At 36.9% G+C, this 24,845-nt stretch overlaps 1 protein-coding gene across 2 annotated transcripts in view; it reads left to right on the plus strand.

The window, feature by feature from the left end:
• The window catches only part of LOC131074913 (uncharacterized), a 305,681-nt gene that overhangs the window by 89,944 nt on the left and 190,892 nt on the right, over nt 1-24,845 (plus strand). Inside the window, exons 11-14 of one of the 2 annotated variants that reach the window (XM_059218550.1) lie at nt 13-92; nt 3,111-3,263; nt 3,700-3,763; nt 15,899-16,006. In XM_059218550.1, coding sequence (XP_059074533.1) covers nt 13-92; nt 3,111-3,263; nt 3,700-3,763; nt 15,899-16,006 — 405 coding nt within the window. Of the gene's footprint in view, nt 1-12; nt 93-3,110; nt 3,264-3,699; nt 3,764-15,898; nt 16,007-24,845 lie in introns of those variants that run through there. The other variant, XM_059218551.1, reaches the window with a different exon arrangement.

Consider the following 24,845-nt stretch of genomic DNA (forward strand, 5'->3'; position numbering starts at 1 on the left):
CTTTTCTTACAGGTTTTGGTATTGGATGAAGTCCAAATCTATCAAATGTTGGTGCTCTGGGATGCTGTTTCCATCTGCAGATTGCAAAAAAAGTAAGTAGATCATATTACAATTTGATTGACTAGACCATTCTATCATTTTTACTTGTATTTGTGTTGCAGTTCTCGTTACCAGATCTGGAGATTTTATCCAGGACGAAGTCAAACAATTCATAGGCATCAAGCCTATGTAAAAGCTGTTATGCTTGATTAGCATTTTCCTTTTATCTTAATATTATTTCTTTGAATTAAAATAGAGTGCAATGTTAATAAGGGGTTAAAGGAGTCGTGGTTGCTCTTTGTGAAATGTCTTAATAATGTTTCTTTTGCAAGGGCTGAGCCATATATTGCATAAATAATCGGTTGATGCAAAGTCAATGTTATCCATAGCAATACATTTCTGTCATATTCATACAAGTAGGAAGCATCTGCATATGATTCTCAACTGTAGCATTACATTTTTTTGTAGAGTTTAGCATAAAATTGTATTCATCTGTTGATGATTAAATATTATCATGCAAAATTCAATTACAATCCCATCAAAAGTTACACTACCCCTCAGGGACAAGCTGAAACAAATGGATCCAAGCACAAGGGTAACTCAAAGTTCTATGCTATCCTTTCAATAGGGCCACTGTCTTGGGAAAGAGATTCTGGGAAATCAACACTGTAGAATAAACACACACGTCACACACATGATGCGATCTGAAATTGATGCAATGATATCAGATGATACATTATCTTTGAGAGTTCACCTATATATCTATGGAATAAATGAACCTTGACCATTATATTAAACCTGCCCAGAGTGTTGGTTTATGGTATGTGGAATTGTTACAGTATATTTGACTGACCTAGAAATAAAAGATAGACAGTATTATCTCTGTTCTCTAACCTGCTGCTTCCATCCCCTCCGCTAAACCCATAATGCTAGTTAATTTCCTCCAGGATATCTCTGAACTTTTCATTGTCTTATTGATCAATGGGCTGAGTCAAAATCTCTGTGACTGGATCTTCTAGATGCTGAGTGGAGGTCTGTCTGTGATATTCTAGTGTTGGCCATATGTAGGGCATGCAAAAGAGCTAAGTGCAAACTTGTTATCTTAATCCCTTTCCTTTTATTCTTAGGATAATGAGAATGTCACTATAGTTTATCATTTTTCTTGTCAGGTTACTGATCATCTCTAGCAATCAAATTTTGAAACCATGTTGTGTGATTTGCTTTGCTGAAAGAAGATATTTTGTATGTTTTAGAACATCTGACATGTTCTAAACCTTTTTAATTATGACATCTCGAAAATTCATTGTTATGTGACATTTCCCTTTGATTATGTACTTTGAACTGTCACCAATTTCTACTTGGCTTCTGCATTATAAATGGTTGAAATTGGTAAACAAATTTCTTCCTTTGGTCACAATGTACTACATTTGTTATTCTTTATAACTGATTTGAAATTAAAAAATGTACACTGTGCTAACATAATCATTTTTGGATGGGGCTTTTGCAACGTTATGTTAACAGTAACACTGAAATTCATTGTGGCTCTAGCATTCAACACCTTGCATTCCTTCCAACTTCATCCCCAAATTAATCACCAACTTTGCTCCTTTGAGCTAGAACAAGATAAACAAATTGTTGGAAAAAGCCTGATAGATTGAGGAGGTCTCTAGATAATGAGATCCAACATAACTCACAGTGTGAGTGCTTGTGGATAATCTCATCTCATGCTTAGGTATAAGGGGTTTGTTTTGTCTAGTAAGAATCTAGATAATAAAGTGCTCAATATCTAAGGTTTTTTAACAGTACTACCCAAGGCTAAGAAGTGGTTTATTTCGTCACATATATTTAGCCCTTCAAGCATCATGCAATCCCTAATTGGCATGTACAGATGCAGGGGCATAAAAAAATATGCAATGAGAAAAATATTGATGTGTACGAGGAGTTATGCATTAGTTTACATGAGGAGAGAGTAACTAATATTTAAAATGGGGCTGTGGTGATGACACCCGAAATCACCTATGTTTCTTTATTATATTCATGGTGCATCAAAGTCCTTCCATTAGCTGCACCTTCCTGTTATGAAGGATGGTAAAGCATTTGTTGGTCAACATTATTTAGCTTGTGAAGAACATCGGGGGCATTGGCTGCAAGGGGAGTGACAATCTGCTGGCTATTCCATTGCGGTGAGCTGGTTCCTTTGTCTTTTGATAATATTTTCTCTTTGGTTTGAATTCTACTTTTAAGGCTGTTATACTTTTTCTGTAAGGTCAAGATATTCATTCTGTTTGTTGAGGGACTCGTGTATTGCAAATGGGAAACAACACAAATTCAGTCATTCATCTTCAACACCAATTATTACTTCCAACTACCCAATAACTAACTAACAACTAACACCTAAATAACAAATTAACATTAACATGGATGATTTATTATTTATTACATCGCATATAAGTTTTATAACTATTATTCTGTGTCATGCACTACCAAACTCCTAACAAACCCCTTTAGTGCTGACATAGGGATTTTATTTTATGTTGCGACATATAGACGGTTAACCTTGATCACTTGTTGCCTTTATCTTTTAAATTACCAGTCACAACAATGACACAATAGTCAGGAAAAATGATTTTATACTTGCTAGTACTTTCTATCCTTTGTATATAGATCGCTTATGTCACTAATCTGCAATGCTTGGGCATTTGGAGTGAAATGATTCTCAATGCATATGCCATTGGTTTGTCCTTGGCATAGATGCATTACACATAGAACGCTTCACCAGTGCTTCTTCTCACAATGCAATGACCATAACTGAATCCGACTCTTTCTGTGTATTACCTTGATCTTTTTATACACATGTTTGTGCTATTTTTTGTAAGAATATGGTTCTGGTTGTGAATACAATTGTGATAATTTTATGCTACAACAAATGTCTACATATAAGTTGACATCTTGCTTTCTTCAATGGTTTTCTATTAAGAGATCTTTCTTGTACTTCACTTTTTCACCTTTTCATTTGGTCATTAAACTAAGTATATACCATATTGGCTTAATAATATTTCTTGCTTTTTTAGGTATGGCCGCTATCGACCATGTAGTTTATCTGCTTTGCAGCGAACTGGGATTGGATGGCAAACACATTGGTGGCGATATGCAATAGATGCAGTCTTATCTGATGTGCACAGAAAGCTGCATCGTACTTCTTGGAGCTATTTTGAAATGCGTATGTAAGAACTATCACTCTAATGCTCTATGTCCTTGAGCATTTGTTTTTGTATCTATGATTAATCTTTTGTTGTTGTTATTAGTTGTCTACTGAGTCTGTTGCCTGTTTTAATGATTGAAATTTGAATAGGTAAAATATTTCAAAATAAACTACTAGTCCTAGATCCATGGTTCTATATATGGTTTAACTCTGCATATACTTTTAAAATTCTAATCACATATTGTGTTATATCTCATTATCAAAGAGCCTTTTCGTCAATGGATGTGATGCATTAATTTCTAAATTTATTTATTAAGTTCCCTAACATAGTTGAAATTTGTCAGACTATGGATTCCTATATCTAGTTTTATGTTTGTTCTCTTGATGAATTCTATACTCATACATTTGTGTTAGGTTTTACTTTTATTTCTTTGTTTAATATGCTCATTTCAATGCAGGGCTGCTAGAAGGAAATATATCAGATTATATAGATTGAAATTGGAACATCTTCAGCAGGATCAGGTCAGTTAGGGTACACAAGTTTACTGGAGGAATATATGTTTCTCTTTATATAAATTGTTATATTGCAAATTTGCATAAGATGTCTTCTAACACATGGAAAATAATCATAGCATTTTTAAAAAAGTTCTATATTCTTAAAAAAGTTATGATTAACATGTTCTTTTTGCCTGTTAGTTTTAGGATCAGACTGTAATATATAGATAGCAAAATCAGAAAACCAAAAAATCAATGCACATAAAGAACACCAGAATACCCTGGGAAAACCTCCCATGTGGAGGTGAAAAACCCAGCTATAATCTCAAATCTTATTATGACAAATCAGTATGAGTCTTTACAAATCTGCTTCAACACTTGAAGCAATCAGAACTGCAGAATGTGAACAGTAGTATGGTGTACTCAAACTAGGGCATACACAGTAATGAAATGACTTATCTGCAGTACACTTGAATGCTGATTCAAGACACCATTTGCAGATCAATTCACTGCCTCAAGAAGGTTCACTGCCTGTTGTATCTAGTTTGCTGTTCTCTGAATAAGGTTCGCTGTCCTCAAGGTGGAGTTTGCTGTTTCCAGAAAGCAGTTCGCTGAGCATAGAAGATGATTCGCTGCTGATAAGAATGTATTTGCTGATGACTGCATGGATTCGCTGATTACTGCTGAATGAATGTATTCTCTGATTTGTCGCTGAAGGAAATCACTGTGTGGAATGGATATGTAATAAGCATGAATGATGCTTTGTATATATATGTGACATAGCCTCCCAATTTACCTAGGTCGGCTTTATTGTTTTGGCGCCAAGAATAGGATCAAACCTATAGATTACAAGTTACATTCATATAGGTCTTGTCCAATATAATTGCAAGTTACATATAGGTCTTGCTTAATTACAAGTTACATTCAATAGGTCTTGCCCTATCCACAAGTTACATTATCTAGGTCTTGCCCAATATTCATAGCAATCTATAATTACATGTAATCCGAACTTAGCTATAATTTCAACATTGCCAACCTTAGGAATTTTGTATTGATGAATTCAGTTTCAAAGGTGAAATAATCTTTCTCAGTAACTTTAATGCTTGAACAATATGCAACCAAACTATTGGCTTGATAAAGATCCAAATCTTACCCATGAAATTTCTACAACTTCCGAAGTCCACATTGAGAACAACTTTGGTCAACAACTAATTAAACTAAGTAGTAGGCATGAACTTATTGTTTGCAATGCTTTGGAGTATTTGGCGTAACTTTCATCAGTTTATTCACATTCATAGAGATGGTAGCAGCACTGTAGAGTCTAGATTGTGCCCCTGCCTGTGAAATTCTTCATTTGGGTACTGCAGTAGGCATATAGTTTATTTTCTTTAATGGGAAACTAGTTTAGATTAATATAATTCCTTTATTTAATGTCTGAATCTTCAATTTTTATCATCGACCCCTTTTGACATAATTGACCCCCCCGACGGTCTTTGCATATTGCTTTGTAAGTGAAATGGTCACTCACATAAGATAACTGCGTTATGGAGAAATAATAATTAAAAAAATAGTTATACACGTATTTTTAATATAACCTTAGCAAAATACAACACTCAGATTTACTTCTATAGTACTTTGAAATGAGAATAGTAGAGTACAACATCACATGCCTGCTGCTCTTTGTTCTTCTTTATTTGCTTTACTTCTTTATTTGCTTTACTCAAGTGTAAATCTATTTTTTACTGGAGTGATTTCTTTCAAATTTTATAGGTGGGATAATTACTGTGGTGTTTTTTTAGGAAAAAACAGCAATAAAACTCGAATTTAAATGCGTCCTAGCTCCATTCAATGTATACTAACTTTACGATTTCTGAAAACTTCATTGGATTGCTTGAATGTTCCAAATAAACCTAAATTTCACCGTTGCAGCCATTGTATGTGATAATTTCCAGCATGCCATTTGAATTAAAACAAAGGTTCTCTATGTCTTACGATGTCTAGCTTTATCATGGGCCACTTATTAGGAGTTTCTAGCTTCTAAATTTTTTTATTTATATCACATGATGGAATCTGCTGACTTTGGTTGACCATGCACTTGGAGCTATAGAAAGACCTTAACGAATGGTACAAATAGATAAACTTTCCCTATGTAATGTAAATTTGAAAATGGAATAACATCCATGTCTCTTTCTTACTCAAGATCTAATGATAATAGAAATTAAGCTCCAATGAATTATCATCGTGTCATGTGGATGGTACATGATTAACCATAAGTAGGTTATGAGGACATATAAGTTCCTATTTACATGTCAACTATTATTGAAAGAGGATTAGATTTAACGAATCATCGTGTGTGAGATAGCTTATATGGGAGTTGCTAGTAATCATTCATGCATTGGTGAAGTTTAGGCAATATTTGGTTTGTGGCAAATTTGAGATCAAGATAGATCACAATAGTTTTAAGTTCTTTCTTAATTAGAAAGACTTAAATGACAAACAAAAAAAGTGGGTAAGCAAGCTATAGGTGTATAATTTTGATATTGAATATGTGAAAGGTAAGCATAATGTAGTTGTTGATTCATTCTTTAGAATGCCCATTTTATGTTCCATTTCTGATATATCTATTAATTGGATCATCTCCATCATAATTAAATGTGCCATGATTGATTTTGCTACTAATCTCTTGGATGAGAGATTATAGGATGATAGGTTCGAAGTGATGGGTGATCTAATCTTGCATAAATATAAAATATATTTGGTTCCAAAGTCAAAGATGAAGGAAATGATCTTGAGACCCATATATGATACTTCGTTGGCTGGACACCTAGGATATATCAAGACAAACAAGTAGATTTGAGAGAGGTTATCCTAGAATGGAATGAAGAAGGATGTGCTCAGATGCATTGTTTACCGCTACAAATGATAAATTAAATACAAGAAATAATAATATACATGACAATGCATACCAGACACGACAGTAAAATATCTTTATTCACACATGCAATTATTACAAAGAAGACCAGAGATGGTCGGCCAAGGATTACAATTCACTCGACTATACTGTACTCCCTTCCTTGGTGATACAAAACATATTCAAAGGACTCGACGGTGGCCAAGAGGTACACAATCGTCAACCAACTGACACCTAACTACCTGAGAGTGTGTTGATGTGTTTTTTGTACACATGCGAACACAGAATAAAATACCAAGGTATCTTATCCTCTCTTGAACAAAGTTTCTCGACTGCTGAAGATCTCGCCGAAGGATCAGTCGGAGTAACTCCAAGGTTCTTGTATGTAGGGTCTCTATGTGTGGATAAGCTTCTTGTGGTATGATGTGATTTTGTTGGAATCACAAGGGGACTTACGTTTGACTGCCTGAACGTTTGATTTGCTTTGGATATTGCTAGAACACAAGATTTCACTGGCCTAGATTTTGAAAAAGGAAAAAAGGATAAGGGCGAGGGAGGATCTAAATCTAACACTAAGAATGTAGGGGCAATGAATGGCCTTTGATGAAATTCTAAGTAAGTCTTGCCTTGACATCCCAGGACCATCTCCACAAGATTAGTGCGATCTTTTGAGGAAAGCTTTATGATGTTCAAATCATACCTACAGGCATGGACACCATCAGGCTGATGCATATCAATGAGGAAGCGACAATTGAAGTTAAGCTTAAGCTGAATGATTCCAGTTGACTACACAAGGCAAGTCTGCAATCAACAAACTGCTAGTAGTATGGATATGTGAATTTCACCATCGATCATATACGTTTCTTCCACTCATCTAATAACATGAAATCAAATTTGAGAAGTATAGAGACCATGCAAATTGTTGAATCAACCCATAGAATTCACCATATCTTCAATGAAGTTTACAAATCTTTTACAATAATATCTTGGCAACAATCTTTGCCTTCTCTTTCTATTCTACTCTAACTATTTCCTACTCTCCTACTATTCACTATTAGCTATTCTAACCTCTATGAACTAACTATTAACCCTTTACAAATGAGGAGCCAGGGTTTTATAGAGAAACCCTTTACAAATAGACGGCTCTGATTGATTTAGAATCAATGGCTAGGATTACAAGATAGAAACCCTAATTAGGGTTTGTTACAACAAACTTCCTCTAGCCAATGAGAAAATTACATTCTAGGAGTGAGGACCAATAGGAAGTAGGGGTAGGTGCCTCGAAGTTTGTGCCGCCTTCGGTAAATTAGGTACATTGAATCTGGACACGCTGAGGTGGACCAATCCAACTGGAGGAGTGATGACTGGGATGCCACCTTGTTTGACACTTGTAACTTGGTTGATGTTCAATTTGATGAAGTTGAGAAGCTAACTTTAATTAACTTTTCTGAAACTATCTGCTTCTTCAACATACCTTTGCTTTCACCTCCTTTGTCTTTGAAGTGCTGGATGGATGGTGTACCTTTCCTTGAAATGCTGGCATCGCCTTTCTTTGTCATCTTGTGGTTCCTTAGTGTGGCAAAGTGAAGGGCTTTGGAGATAGTTGGCAATTCCTTGAACACCTTGAGTCTTCCCTTTTGCCTGTGGAACGTCCTTGACGAAGATGGATTGGAATTGGTCGTCCTTGATGATGCTGGACTGGAAGTGGTCGTCCTTGATGATGATGGACTGGAATTGGTCGTCCTTCCCCTGGCCTGGTTTTCTCAATCTACAAAATAAACCAAAAGGTGATTAAGTTCATATGACATGTTCATTTCAACAAAGCATTTTCCACCTTAAATCATCAACAAGAAGACTTTAAAATAAAGTTCGTTCAAACTCCTTCTGAGGGACAGGCCCTATAAGGGAAGGGTCAGGAGCGAATTTTGCATTTTGCCCAATTTAGACCTCATTTCAACATTATCTCACAACTAGCTCTTCGCCTGACCCAAACAGGTGAAAAATAGGAGTTTCAAAAGATTTCGCCCTGGACCCTTTGGAAGGGTCAGGAGCGAAATTGAAGTCTTAGCTTAAAATCCTTACCTCTTGGACCCAAAACTTACTCAAATGCATGATTGTGGCAATCTCCAAGTCCAATCCTCCTTGACCACTATTGTGACTTAGCTCAAACTTGAAGGAAAAAAGGACATTTTGTGAATTTCGCCCTGGACCCTTTGGAAGGGTCAGGAGCGAAATTCAAGTCTTAGGCTTGATTCTTCATCTCCTTCACTTCACTTTCATCTTGCAGGGCAAAGTAACATCATTTCAACCTCAACCATGCCTTAGGACTCAAAGTCCTGACTTGACACAAGGAGGAAATTGGTAGTTTGAAGAATTTCACAAGGAGGAATTAGCGAAATTCATGTTTCGCTTGTCTTCTCCTACCTAGCTCCATTCTTTTCACTTTGTTTCCTCTAAACTCCTGCACTTGAATCCATTTCTCAACTTGGCAACATTTGCTTGATCCTAAAAAGGCTTGAAAAGGAAAATTCGCTCAAAATCCTAGCCAGGGACAGGACCTATCCAGAATTTCGCTCTAGACCCTTTGGAAGGGTCAGGAGCGAAATTCATGTTTTAGCTCAAAACTTGCATTTTTGGTGATCAAAAATCATTCAAAGGCAATCCAAAGGGCCTCTCTCACCTAGATGTAGGCCTGACTTAGCACAAAATTTGGAAGGGTCAGGAGCGAAAATCTTGTTTTGAGCTTATTTCCTCATTCTTTCAACTCCAATCCACCTCCAAGACCAAGGACACATCGCCTCACTCCTATCTAGGCCATAAAAACCAAAAACTTAACTTGTCTTGCAAAGAAAATAGGTGATCCTAGGATTTTCGCTCTGGACCCTTTGGAAGGGTCAGGAGCGAAATCCTTGGTTTGGGCTAATTTCCATCATTTTGATAATCACTAGCAAGTCAAGGTCACACCTAAGGACACTCCCAATCCTAATTCACCTTGAACCACCCTAGACTTGGCATAAAATTGAGGAAAAAAGTGGTTTTGGGGAATTTCGCTCTGGACCCTTTGGAAGGGTCAGGAGCGAAATTCACATTCTAGGCTTGATATTTCATTTCTTGAACTCCAATCTATATTGCCAAGCAAAAATACATCACTCCACTTCCATATATGCCATAGGAACCAAAGTCTTGACCTCATCCAAGGAGAAAATAGGTGCTTTGAAGAATTTCGCTTTGGACCCTTTGGAAGGGTCAGGAGCGAAATTCATGATTTGAGCTTACTCCTCCATCTTTCAACCTCAATCAACTTCAAAAGGGCAAGAACACCTCTCCTCACACTCATCCAAGCTATAAAAACTCAAAGTTTGACTTGACCTGCAAGGAAAATAGGTGATTTTAGAAATTTCGCTCTGGACCCTTTGGAAGGGTCAGGAGCAAAATTCACTATTTTGCTCAATTCCAGGAGCGAAATTCACATTCTAGGCTTGATATTTCATTTCTTGAACTCCAATCTATATTGCCAAGCAAAAATACATCACTCCACTTCCATATATGCCATAGGAACCAAAGTCTTGACCTCATCCAAGGAGAAAATAGGTGCTTTGAAGAATTTCGCTTTGGACCCTTTGGAAGGGTCAGGAGCGAAATTCATGATTTGAGCTTACTCCTCCATCTTTCAACCTCAATCAACTTCAAAAGGGCAAGAACACCTCTCCTCACACTCATCCAAGCTATAAAAACTCAAAGTTTGACTTGACCTGCAAGGAAAATAGGTGATTTTAGAAATTTCGCTCTGGACCCTTTGGAAGGGTCAGGAGCAAAATTCACTATTTTGCTCAATTCCTTCAAATTCTTGGATCACTAGCAACTCAAAGTCATTCTTAGGGACATCTCCTTCTTGAATTTACCTTAGCCCACACTTGATCTAGCACAAAGTTGAGAGAAAAGAGAGGTTTTGAGAAAATTCGCTCTGGACCCTTTGGAAGGGTCATGAGCGAAAATCTCAATCTTGACTTGGTTCTTCATCCTTTCAATCTCATTCTTCATTACAAGACAAAATTTCATCGTTTTCACCCAAGGAACAAAGTTTTAAGCCCAAACAAGGGAGCAAATGAGGTTTATAATGAATTTCGCTCTGGACCCTTTGGAAGGGTCAGGAGTGAAATTCACACTTTGGGCAAAATCTTCACTTTTCAACGCTTTCAATCATCCCCCAAGGCAAGAACACATCAATCTACCTTCCAACATGCCTTAGAGACCAACACTTTAGCCAAAATTAGGAAGGAAGTGAGGGTTATGAGGATTTTCGCTTTGGACCCTTTGGAAGGGTCAGGAGCGAAATTTCCATTCTAGGTTGATTTTCACCATTTTGTAGTCTTAAACCTCCTCTCTAAGGCAAACATGCATCCAAGTCTCCTCAACTATGCCTCAAAAATCCAAAACTTGGCCATATGAAAGAGCAAAATAGAGGAAAAGGTGAATTTCGCTCTGGACCCTTTGGAAGGGTCAGGAGCGAAATTCATGCTTTAGACAAAATCCACACTTTCAAACACCTCAAATCACTTCCTAAGGCAAGAATATGTCAGTTTGCCCTTACCATGCCCAAGGAATCAAGGTTTCCAGTGCAAACAAGGAGAAAAAAGGTGTCTAGGGAGAATTTCGCTTTGGACCCTTTGGAAGGGTTAGAAGCGAAATTCACATTTAGGCTCAGATCTTGACTTCATTCCTCACATTTCTCCATCCAAACAAGTGTTTTACCCTCAATAATGCCTGGGAATGAGTTAGTTCTAAGTTTGGGTCAAACTAGAATGTCTTATGGAGAATTTCGCTCTGGACCCTTTGGAAGGGTTAGGAGCGAAATTTGACATTTTGGCCTCTCTGTTAGGATTATTTTATGGAATATAACATTTAAGTATAAGTGACATTTCCTTATATCTTTCTTCTTTCTTATACTTTAAGTTATATTCCATATATACTGTTAGGATGTTTGAGAGTGGTTTCAGACCTCCAAGAATTATAATGCAAAATCTAGTTTTTGGAGGATTCTTCAGTTTTCCATACTTAGTCAAATTTCAGGATCAAGAAGACATTCTAGACTTAGCCAAATTTCAAGGCATTTGAAGATCAGGACGACATTCCAGGCTTCATCACTCACCAACTTGACCTAGCTTAGACCTTCAAGGATGATACTCACTCACCAAGCAAGACACAATTAGCAACAAGAGCAAAACCAGGCCCTAAGGAAGACTCTCAAAGAAACCCTAATTCTGGGGCCCCGTGGACTCACCCTGGCTCAAGCAGAGCCTACCATCCTAGTGATCCCCCTGGCGACACTCAAAATGCACAGGGCTAACAGATAAACCCTAAAAAACCTAGAAAAACAAACCCCAGAAAGCAAAAAGTAGGGGTCCCCATTTATAATGGGGCGATGTGTGAATACGTCACAACAGAGTGACAACCCACTTAATACAAATAATTAAATCAAATATAGCATTATTTTTCATATAGCATCTACTTACTCTTCTCTTTTATTGTATTATATATTTACTCTTTGTATATTTCCTGTTTTTTTCCTTTTTCCACATCATACTACGTAAACCTCTATATATATCTTTATCAAAAGGTGTAGTAGTCTTTGAAAGCACCCCTTTTCATAGGATATGTGTCTTTAAGTGAGGTGACCTTTTGCCTTAATAATGATTACTTTACTTGATCACTGTCTTAGATCGCTACATAATAATCTGTTCTTTAATTGCTTCCTTTCCAAATTTAATCGATGCTTCCTTTCTCTAATATTAGTCACTGACTAAAGATCTTTAATAACCATCTTTGCCTCTTCATTCACTTTTGCAATGTACTTTATTTATTTATGGAACTTTTGTCACCTTTATATCAGTCGCTTAGTCATACTATGAGTTGATATTTGTTTGATTAATCAAACACTCTCTTTGAGATGGATTGCTCCATGCCTAAACGATTCTTCGTTGGCCAGAGATATATTACTCTCTGGTAATATCAGGGATGTTATAGCGGTGATCCACATAGGAGTTCTTCATGTCTTCAAACCGATGCCTTTTTATATGCTTTAGAATACAATCTGGTTCGCTGGTAAGCCTTCGCATGGTTTTGTTGTATTAGATATTTGGTCATTGTATTATATGATCGCTGCCCTCTTAGATTGACGTATATAACCTCTGAGGAATTCCTTTTATAAAGTCAGCCACCATGTTTCTTTAATATATCACTACACATATATCCATTGCATCTTCAACCATTGCGCTCACTGAAATCCAAGAACGTAGTTCAATGACAGAATGACAAATGTTGCAATTCATCATTTACGTGTATTGTTTGTTCTTAATTTCCATTGATGTGCTTCTCATGATCATTTCCTTAATCAGGTCATTACCTTTTGAATCATTTAATTGTGAAAGAGTCTGCATATTGAGATTGAGATCATTGCATCATGTTGTATTTTCTGTCACCCCCTATTTGAAGTGATATCCCAGTCTCTTTAATATGAGATGGGGAGATATAGATATGAAGAGTTGTATCTCTTCTAGCAAATCGCACCCTTTGGCATGATATTTATTAAAATCAAATCACAGTTGTTTGCAATTAAGAATATGTAAGTTATGTTTATAATTTATAATATATAAATTATGTTTATAATAATATTAATTTATTTTTTAACTTGAATATTTCAAATATTATTATTAATAAATATTAATCAAAATAAGTATTTAATTGTTTGAAATAATCATTTGTTAATAGATATTATATTAAATATTAATCAAGGAGGGGACATGGCAATTGATGGGTTGTATCTCTTCTTGGAATGGACATATCCTCTAATTGTTCCTTTATATGATCATTTGTTAAGGATTAATTAATCATTGTTGATCGGAGTTGCGCTATTATTGTTTGCATAACTAACCAATGGAATGGTTAGTTGGTGATCAGGTTTGTTAAGGCCTTAATCGATATTGTTTGGCCCATTGGTCTTAAACTCGAACTGATAATTCAATGATGAATGAATAGTACCAAACCGGTACTGAGAGGGGGGGGTGAATCAGTACAGACAAAATACAGTCCTAAACCGGTTCAATGGCAATTACTCCAAATGACTGGCAAACAGTGACACCAGTTTGAAACAGAGTGCAACCGGTAAAACCCAGAACAACTAAAACAATCATAAACCGGTTACTCACTTAGCTTTCCACTCAACTTCAAAACTACACTACCATTTCACCCTTATGCATGAACAGGTAATCTATCATCATATCTTCACAACAGCTAGTTCAACATGTTTTATTGACAGGCATAAAACACAGAACCATCATATGCTTAACAAGCAATAACAAAGCATCACAAGATAAAAGCATCACACATGACACACATTTTTCACGTGGAAACCCAACTGGGAAAAACCACGGTGGGGATGAATACCCACAAGCTGTTTTTGAACTCTTTGGAAGTCCGCTCTGTTAGGAGCCTTGTCCGGTTAAAGACGTTACAAAAGGTTTTGCTAGGAACCGATCCTGTTAGAGATCACCCGGTTAAGGGATGGCTACAATACTCGGTTAAGGGTACCTTGTTAGAGGATTTCAAGAACTCAATAGCTAAAGGATTTCCAGAGCTCTCTAGCTTTCCAGATCTCAATAACTTTGAGTTACCCTGTTAAGGGATTTACAACAAGCCGGTTAAGGCTACCCTGTTAGGGGATTTTCCAACTGTTGAGGTGGTAAGAGATCAACAGGTATTACAATGATCTGGTAACAACACTCAATGCCAATGCAGATCCGCTTAAGCTCCTCTTCACCTTCTGCACTTACACTCTGCAGGTATCACTTCTCTCCTTTGGTCTGGCAAGAATCACGTATCCCTTCTCTTGGATACTCACACACAACTTTTGCCAACAACCTCTGAAAGAATCACAACATCGACCTTATAGGACAACAGACAGGTCGGTAGCATAAACCCTAAACCCTAGACCTGTTAGGTTAAGGAATTCAAACGGTTCAATCCTGACCGTTGATCATACTGTATTGAATGCAACAGATCTTGAATAAATCTCAAGACATTCTCCATCGTTCATTATCCACCGATTTCATGGCGGCTGATAATCTATCACGCGTTTTCACCGTTTACAAACTTCGCACATTCCCGAGGTAGATAGGGATAGTCTTTTTCATGCAAGATCCTTCACGCGCACAAGGCTGATGTGGCAACACGATCTGTTCTTTGTTATACTGCTAACTCATCACACAAAGATCACCGATTGAGTCACTCAGGTTTGAGGTACTCCAACCGGAAATCTTGAAGTGGAAACTACCTACCAACCGGTAGTCATACAATGCTTCCATGTGCCGGTTCCCATGACTATATGCCTGTTCACCTTGACATGCCGGTTCACCGTGTTATACCGGTTCTCACATATGCCGGTTCATACCTCTTCAACATATTGACATCAATGACAACATACAATGTCATTATGTCCACATACCGGTTCACATAATGCCAACACGAACTCCCTCCTTTGACATGGACTATCAAATCCTCCTTATCCAGCGATAGTAAGTGTTGAGCACTTCTTCCAAATCAATTGATGGCGATAATCTTGCAGACTGTTATTTTGCTTTATCGAGTCTATTAATAAAACTTTGACAATTTTCGATCTGTTATCTCCTCTTCGGTTCATGGATGCTTGATGCATATAAGAATTGTTGCTATGACAACTATACTTCTGTTTGGCATCCATATTGTGATTCATAAGAATGCAATCGTGCTGCCTTCAAGTTGTCTTGTTGATGATGATTGGGTATGTTACTCATCATCTCCATTGTCTTTCTTCTGTATGATAGATGTTATAGATCGATGCATAAGAGATCTCCATAAGTTTCTGTATAACATCAATATTATGATCAAGGTTCCTACAAATCTGTAGTTTAAAGTAAATTGGAGTTGCTTTATGCCTTCCCTTGCTTTATTATTAAGTTTAATTGTGATTTACTTTTCCGTGTCACTGAAGGATATTGTTTTGCCTTCTTTTCTTGCTATTTTTAATAGTTGCATTTAACTCATGTTTTTCAAGTGTTGGACATATAGATGATGTATTTGTACATCATTTCCACTGCATGGGGTAGTTGGACCAGTTATATTTTGTTGCTATTTACCTTTTCTTGTAGACTAGGCACATCTTGTTATAAATGAAGGTTCATTTGATCTGAGTATGTATTTTTACTTATTTGGTGTAGCGTCTTGATCACAATAGTCTTCATGAACTAGAGGAAATGGAGAAAGATCTTGAAATGGATGAGATTCTAAACTACAGGTCTATTGCAGAAAGTCACTTGCAGATAAAGGTAAATTTTCTGTCAAATTTTAGTATTTTGGAATTCAATTTCTTCATCTGTTCTCTTTTTGAGGATCACCATTAAAAATGCCAATGCATATTTTTTGATATGAAAATGTCCTGTCCTGGATATATCTGGAACTTATGCAAAGTTTTCATAGAATCAATTTGCCATGTGCTTTGTGTTGTAGTGCATATTGTACTTAATTCCATTATGTATAATCTTGTTTGCTTCCAGAGTTTCATTTTCACTGGGGAATCCCTTAAAATTGTGTCATTTCTCTTCCGCTGTGTTTATTGTTTTCCCTTTTTGAAAACAAATAAAATTAGATTCACTGACTGAAGTGTAATTCTGGTATATGGTGCAAATGCAGAATATTGAAACAGGGTGGAAAATAGTGAAGTTGTCTTTGGCATTGCTTTAAATTGTGGCAGTCGTTGATAATTCTAAGTTTCTCAGCTTTATTTTCTTTTTTTATAACTACAACGATTATTGTAGTTTTTGAATAATTTATTATCTTGATCATCAAAGCTCTTTCTTTAATTTATATTTGTTGTTTAAGTCGTTTACAATTTCTTTCTTCTATTTACTAACTTTTTTTTAGCTATAGCACTTTCTTTAATTTATTAATTAAATTAGTGGGCTTTATTATGCATTCAAACTGACTAGGTAAACCTTGTTTTTCTCAAACCTTATCAGTTTTAATCTCTGTTTGCTTTCTTGAAGGCATATAATTTAGATCATATATTCCTTCATCATATCCTATTAAATGACTTAAACAAAGGAATGGTAAACGACTTAAAACAATAAATATGAATTAAAGAAAGAGCTTTCATGATCAAGAAAATAAATTAAATTAGCAGGCTTTATTATGCATTCAAACTAACATGGCAAGCCTTGTTTTACTCAAACCTTATGAGTTTTAATCTCTGTTTGCTTTCTTGAAGGCATATAATTTAGATCATATATTCCTTCATCATATCTATTAACTGAAGATCAGGAGAGGAAAGTGAAAAATCAATCTTTTGAGAACTATCCTGTAGATCTGCACCATGGCTAGGTTTCTAAAATTACTGATACTAGCTCTTGTTCTTGGTGACACATAAACCTCTTTTTCCCTTTATTCCTTTTTAGCATAAATCAAGCTTTCTAAGAATTTGACCTAAGGAACATATCCATTCATGGACCGAAGGTGCACTTATCATTGTTTTACCCTCATTACCTTGAATTACTATTATTTTTCCTACAAGCTTGGTGCTCTTTTTGTGGAATTACTACTTTGGTTACCTGATAAGATGAAGATTATGTGAATGGACATGGCCTCTTTCAATACAGAACCTTTGACAATACATGAGTTACATTACTTCAACCCATTGACAAAACCATAGAAAGAAAGAATCAAAGAAAGAAATTATATTAATGTTGGAAAGAGACCAAGATGGGTCAATGGGACTCGGAATAATGTTGAAAAATATTCAGATTCAAATACCAAAGATTGGAAAATTCAATTTCTATCCAAATAATCAATCAAAGGATGAGATACAAGGCTTGCACTACTACAACATGAAAATATGAAACTTATATGCAAATTTGAAAATTAAGTTGCCTTAATGTGGAAATACCATGCTTAGATCATTCTTCTTTATGCTGCTAAAAGTCAGTCATCATATCATGCTTATTAGCACTACCTTATGTGAACTTATAACAGCAATAAACAAAGCATAACATCATCATAAGATAGAAGCAATGAGGCACACATCAGCAACATAAGAGCATCATGTAACATAGGATTTATGTGGAGAAACCCTTGTGGCATAAAACTCCACCAAGAAAGAGAGGCCAAGTATGCATTATCATTCAAATAAATGAGATTACAATACATTCACCTCCATTCTCCTCTTTGCCTTCAACATGGTAGCACCTGTGTATTTGTGAACAACTTCCTCATGCCTCCATATGTCCTTGTTCCTGCGAATTAACTCTACATTCAACTATTCCTCACACTTTCTACATCCAAGGAGTTGTTTATATAGAAATGACAAGAGCTCTAAAGCACCAAACAAAATGTGCAAAGAAGACTCTTCATTCCAAATGTCCCAACATCTTGGATTGCCTCCTCAAAATGCTAAAGGATATTGGTCTTGGCTCCAATACTTTCCCTCCAACTTGGGCGTCTAAACATGAACGATAAACATTACATTACGTGCAAAAAATGATGGAATACCAAGAGACACATGTTGCCTCTTCCAAGCACCCACTTGGAGAAGCCCAAAGTTCACTCATTTGTCCTTTTCTCATGTCATTGATAATCCCATTCTAGTTGTTCAATTTTAAACTAGACTGTTTTGAGAGATCAAAGGGGATTGATGATACGTAATATCAAAGCACAAGTGATGGCTTTGTGCAGTTGAGGTTGGGGCTCCTCTGTGTTTTTTGTATATAAAGTGATTTATCTGTTCTACTGTTAGCTTTATGTTGTAGGTAGGAGTGAAGTGGGTCTTGTAGCTTTGTATGCAATTCCCTTTTAATTTATGAAGTCGTTTGTGTTGTTAAAACTAAATCTTAATTTATGTGTACTTGCATTGCTCTTTCTCTACCTTTAGCTGAACAACATAAATGTCGGTCAAAAAGCATAAATATCTTTTTGCTTTGACTTGAAATGCATATCAGCCTTCTGGGCTAGGCGAATCCAAAAGGACACGTCTTTATTTTTGTTCACCATGTGTGAACCACCCCAAAAACACTACAAATTATAAATAGCGAGTACATATTATTTAGATAAGGTTAGTTTTGTTTAAAAGGAGCTTATCCTATTAATTCAAAGAGTGGTTCTATCACACATCTATTGCATTTTGTGTGGCACTGAAAGGTGCGAATGAACACACGAACACAATACAACAATTGTACATACTTGTTTAACCCCATTGACCTACTTTGATCATTTATGGACATTAATCATAATTACATAGAGACTTGCCTCCCAATCTTGTAGATCAATATGGGGACATCTTTTAGATATGAGGAGACTTCAGATGCAGTATCTTGGCGTCTCTATATGCCTTCTAGAAGCATCCCCTAAAGATTGAGAGACTTATTAGAGTGGAGTATATGAACTAATGGAATGCACAATTAGAATTGTAATTTTCTATTATTTGCATAAAAATTTACAATAACTTTTGTAGCAAAAGTTTTTCTTATTAAATCCCAAAGAGATAATAGTACAAAGAGGAAAAATTATAAGGCTTAAGATGTGCATGCACATTTAAGGTTTATCAGTTGATTGAAAATATGGTCATTAGGTCTTATTGTGACCTTTTCACACATCGCCCCATTGCAAACGGGGACCTCCTCTTTGCTGCTTTTTGTGTTGGTTAGTTTAGGGTTTTGGCAGCATAATGGGCAATTTTGAGTTCCCATGCCCGAGTCTTGGATTTTTGATCATGCCTAATTGTCGTTTTGGGTTTTGAAGTTACAGAATCAAGTGTGTAAAGTTGAGATTTTAAATGATCCTAGTTTTGTCTAAGTGTAGACCTTTTGAGCATTAACGTGTTTTTGAGCATCCTCGTCAGTGATTTTTAAGTGCCTAGGTGTTTCAGGACCTTTAGGAGTTGTTTTTCTTGCTCCTAGGAGGTTATTCAAGTTGATTTTGCACTTTGTCCCGATAGGTTTTCTTTTGTTTTGCTCAAATTTTGGTAAATTTGCCTAAGTCCCGTTACGTTTTATTAAAGATTCTAGGTGTCCAGATGATTTTGAGTGGTTAAATTGTTAAATTCCGGATGAAAATCCATGTTCTAGGGGTCAAAATGTCAAAATTCCAGATAGGAGGTGCTTTTCCCCCCACATTCTTGATGACCCATGACTTTCCCCCACTCAAAATCTTGATTGGTGGTGAATTTCCATTAGATTCCTGATGGACCTAATTTTTTCCCCCACTCATTATCCAGACATGGGGCAATTTTCCACCAGGATGGTAAAAATTTGGCGCTGTGTGGGAAACCTTCCTGACAACCCACGATTTTCCACCAGGACTACGAATGACTTTAATGAGGACTAAAATGATGATTCCTGATGCCCATCGATATTCCACGGGGACTTTTATGACAAGATTTTGAGGATTTTAATGCGGATAGTGATTCCAAACCTTAAGCGAATTTCCACAAGTGATGATTATAATGATTTTGGGTCCGGATAACTATCCAGATTGGGATTGATTTTCCCCCAAGGTGATTTTTGTGCTAAGTGGCAAGTTTGAATTGGAATTTTTTCACTCCAGACATAGATCGATTTTCCCCTGGAGGCTTTTGTGCGAGGTTTCATGAAATTTTGTTAGGATTTTTATCCTAATAGGGGTCGAATTTCCCTTAAGTGGCGTTTTAATGATTTTTAATAAACGTTTCTTTGGGATTTTTATCCCAATTAAAGTCGATTGTCCCCTAGTGGTCAATTTTGATCTAAATTTTAAAATCTTTTAATAAAGTGACCCAATTAAATTGTTTTTAAAAGTGATGACGATTATTTGAAAAATAAAAACAATTAATAAATGATTTGCAATGAATATTAAATGATTTTCACCTTCTAGAAGCAAATCGATTTTACCCAGGCGAGTATAAGTAACAAAGTTTTATCCCACATTGCTTGTGTGGTGAAAACTCAAGGCAAAAACAAGTTTAAAAGAGGAAGGCCAGTATTATAATATTATGTTTGCCAAGTATGTTGCTGATTTGGGCAATTTTCCTCCAGCTAGCGAATTTGGTGGAGTGTCAACTTGCCACCTTTGAGGCTGAAAGTGTGCTTCATTGTTTATTTTCTTCCTTCCCAGCCATAGGCGATTTGTTTTGGAGACCATTGGAGCGAGTTAAGTTGGAGATTTTTCAGATTTGGCGATTTTTATAAGGTGGCACCATTCCTTCTAGCTGGGCGATTTTGGTTTGGGGGTCATTTTCCTCCATTTTTGTTTGCATTTTACTTCACCATTGTTGGCGCCATTGCTGGAAGTTCGCCATTGTTGTTTTCAGACCTGATATTTTTACCTTCGCTGAATATTTTATACCTCCATTGTTGGCTGGGCACGTCATTTTCAGACATGTATTTCATTGACAGCTCATTTGTGCCTTAGGCGATTTTGTCTAGGGGCTGTTGGGAGAGGTTACATGTGTATTTTCAGACCTTCTTAGTGTTGTTGCAGGTCTGAAACTTCATTGTCAAGGGGCTGTCCTCAGAAAACATTCATCTCCAGCCCCCTACCTATTTGGGTAATTTCACTTGGAGTGCATTTTTGCACCATTTCTTGGCAATTTTTTGAGTTTACTATCATTCCTAGAGGTGCTGGTAAGTCTGAAAACTCCATTTCAGACTTTTCTTCAGGCTGAAAATTCACTTCCAGCCCTACATACGTGCTCAAATTTATTTATTTTTTGCCTTGGGAAATTTATTTTCATCATAAATTTTGCATAACACGCGATTGCAACATGATTTTAATGACTGATTTATAGAGTTGTAGGTTGTCTTCAGATTTGCTGGCAGCCATTGTTGACTTGGGAAGGTGTCCTCAGACAATGTTTGTGTGAAAACACTACTTTTCACACCTTTCCTAGTCTTTTTCTTGATCTGGTATACTCCTTTGCACTCTAATTTTGATAAAATTTCTAAGTATAAGGAGGTGCCTTCAGACTTTGTTAAGTCTGAAAATTGATGATTTTAATGAATTTCATGAGGGTTTCATACCCTAATCTTGTCATATTTTTGTTCTATTTTCAGAATTCGTTTTAAATATGGATAAAATTCTTGATTTCCATCCATAAACTTGTCTAAATCATTAAGAAATCAGAACTTATTCAATTCTGAAAATAGTTATCAGGATAAATTTTTCGAAGTGTCTAACTTCCAGCTTCATACAGGTGCAATGTCGAAGTCCAGAATTAGCATTCGGAGGGAACAACAGAGGATAGTTGAGAAGGGATTCTATCTAGAATCTTAGATGTGATCCAGATGAAAGGAGATTACAGACACGAATATGCATTTTCTGAACATGGGCCTGATGCGGCAGCGGATGTTCGGAATTGGAAGCCAGATTCCTTCCCTAGCTTATGTAAACATTATGAAGAGTGGTATTTATCAGGCTGTTGGATTTCCGCAGTCCATACAGTGTAGTGAGCTAATCCCGGAGTGTGCACGATGTTACGATCCTAACTCCCGAATGAGCAAGACTCCTAAGGGTGCCATCATTGCCTACCTTGCTGAGGTGTTTGGAATTCCACGTGGGATAGACATGAAAGATAGAACCAAGGATGAATATGAAGAAAGATATAAGAAGAAGATGGATGCATGCAAGACCGTAGTAAACAAGGAATGGATGATCGAACCTAGGTCTCATTATTCGAAGGCTCCCAAGACATTCATGTGCACAGATTTCAAAGATGAATATAGTGATTTAGTATTCCTTCTTAATCGAGTGATGTGGATGCCGCAGGGTGCAATATACGATGGATGGATGTTCTATTTCATCCAGGATTGTCTAAAAGGAACTTTGATTGATTGGTCAAAAATCATTAGTGACAATCTGGATTTTCAGCTGAGGAATGTGGAGAGATCCAAGTCATTCGCCATGACTTCCTACCTGGTGTAGTTGCTTGCATGATTTGTTACCTACAAAGGATTGATATGCAGAGGTGAAGTCAGGAATGGACAAGGACAGTACAGGAGTTATGAATGTTATCCACAACTGAACATGTATCAAATTGAAGATTATAAGAGAGTGAATGATGCATTCACTATGTACATAACGCGAATGTTGCAGGGCGGGATCCACAAGAGGTTGTCCAAGGAGGCAACAAAGCTGATAGAGAAATATGGATTGTGGTACATACAGTTTCCCATTTTCACATACCTAAGGATTCATGGATTTCAATCCGAACCTTACAGGCTTCGTAGGTATCCTATAGACAGAATGATATTACTTGAGGTGGTGAGACAACTTTTGGAGTTTGATTCTGTCTAGAAGGACAAACATAGAACGGGCATGTCATTTCCTATTTCGGTGGGGAAGACATTGGAGGTTTGCCAATCTGCTGCAGTAGCTAGCACAGTAGTTGAGGAACTTGCATTCTATCGATTTGCAACATGCAAAAGAAGAGAAAGGTATGATCCAAATAAGAAAGTTGGAAGGATCAAGGGAGATAAGTTCATCCACAAGTTAGACATAGAAGATTATTGGGCCAACTTGATGGACGAGCAGGCAGTGAAAAGAAGAATGTGGTCTAGAATGTCAGTGGATTTCATGAGGAAGTGTGGACTTTTCCTCGTTCTTGATCAGATATTAGATGACAAGGATCATACGCATCCATAGTATGAGAATGAAATGAAGAAGGCAATTCTGTTACCTAATTGGTCAGAACAAGAAGTGACAGATTTGAATGTATTGATGAGAGAGGTCTTGAGCTTCTCCAGAGGATGGGTGGACAGTCAGATGAACAGGTTAGTTGACATGGGTGTTACCTTCACATATGAAAAGATGAAACAGGAGGAATCCTCTTCCGAAGATGATCAAAGGACTATCAGTGATATCAAGGTCCATGCGGTTGAGGATAGTCAAGCTCCTAAGCGAAGGAAGAACACATTAGGAGAAGTCAAGGCTAGAGGGAAGAAGATTGAGGAGGTTAAGAAGAAGAAGCAAAAGATTATCATTCCTTCACCTATCATTCCTTCACCTCCCCTTAGTGTCTCATCAATCAAGGAAGTTGAAGTGCGAGAACAGAACAAAGAGTTTGAACAATGTTCTGTCACAATGATATTACAAGAGAATGTTCGACATTTACATGCCACAGCTACATCTGCTTCACCTAATGAAGATGATGATGAACCAGGATCTCCTACTGTCCTCTTGGAGGTTAGTTTGGGGAAGAATGTATATGATTTGACTAGAGATAATCTTGATGATGATGATGATGTTATCTCGGCATTGAGAGAGCTTGACCGAGAAATGTCTCAATGATGGTATGGACATGGCCGCTATTTCTGATTAGCTGATGAGGAGTATGGAGAAAAGTAAGAAGATGGTAGAGGCGCAGCCGATTGACGACATTGATGACTACTTAGCTAGGAGCAACAAGGAGAAAGAACCTAAGAAAGCTAAGATTTTGTCACATATAGCTAGAGATGAGACAGGAATGCAGATTGCGTAGGTGGCTGTTCCTATTGGAGATGTGACGACGGACATTGCTACTCCCATGGATTTCCAGATTACTTCAGTTACCCTTGGCCGTACTACAAAAGAGCAGGAATTTCAAGAGGTTGGTGATACCCTCAAGGCAATCAGTGCAAGATTGGACCGGGAGATAGAGAAGAGAGAGAAGTGTGAAGAAGAAAATATCAGACTTAGAGAGTATATTGTAGGGGTAAGGCGTTAGAATCCCACCCTTATTTCCTCTATTGTAGTTGATCGTGGACTACATACACATTATGAGGCAGCTAGAGATACACTCTCGGAGGTGGAGAAATGGATTGAGGATACAAAGGGACAGGTGGATAATTTCCTTACTCATTTTATCCAGGCTTTTGACAGGACAACATGGCTCATATTCAGGATACAGTATTTAAAGGGAGTTTGGGAGGAATTCCGACCTATTCATGAGAAGAGTATTCCATGCCTCAGAGCTTTGAAGAAAGTTCCTATGTCCACATTGATCAGGGAGAATATTGTGCATAATGGAGACATATACGATTTCCATGGCTGGTATTGTTCATTAGCCATGAAGAAATCAACTTATGAGAGCGCACAAAAGAATTGTGTAGAGATGGAAGGATCAATTCATGATATTCAGTTGAAGATCCTTGCCTCAATTGAGGAATT

Source organism: Cryptomeria japonica, chromosome 3, assembly GCF_030272615.1.
Source record: "Cryptomeria japonica chromosome 3, Sugi_1.0, whole genome shotgun sequence".
Classification (NCBI taxonomy): Eukaryota; Viridiplantae; Streptophyta; class Pinopsida; order Cupressales; family Cupressaceae; genus Cryptomeria; species Cryptomeria japonica.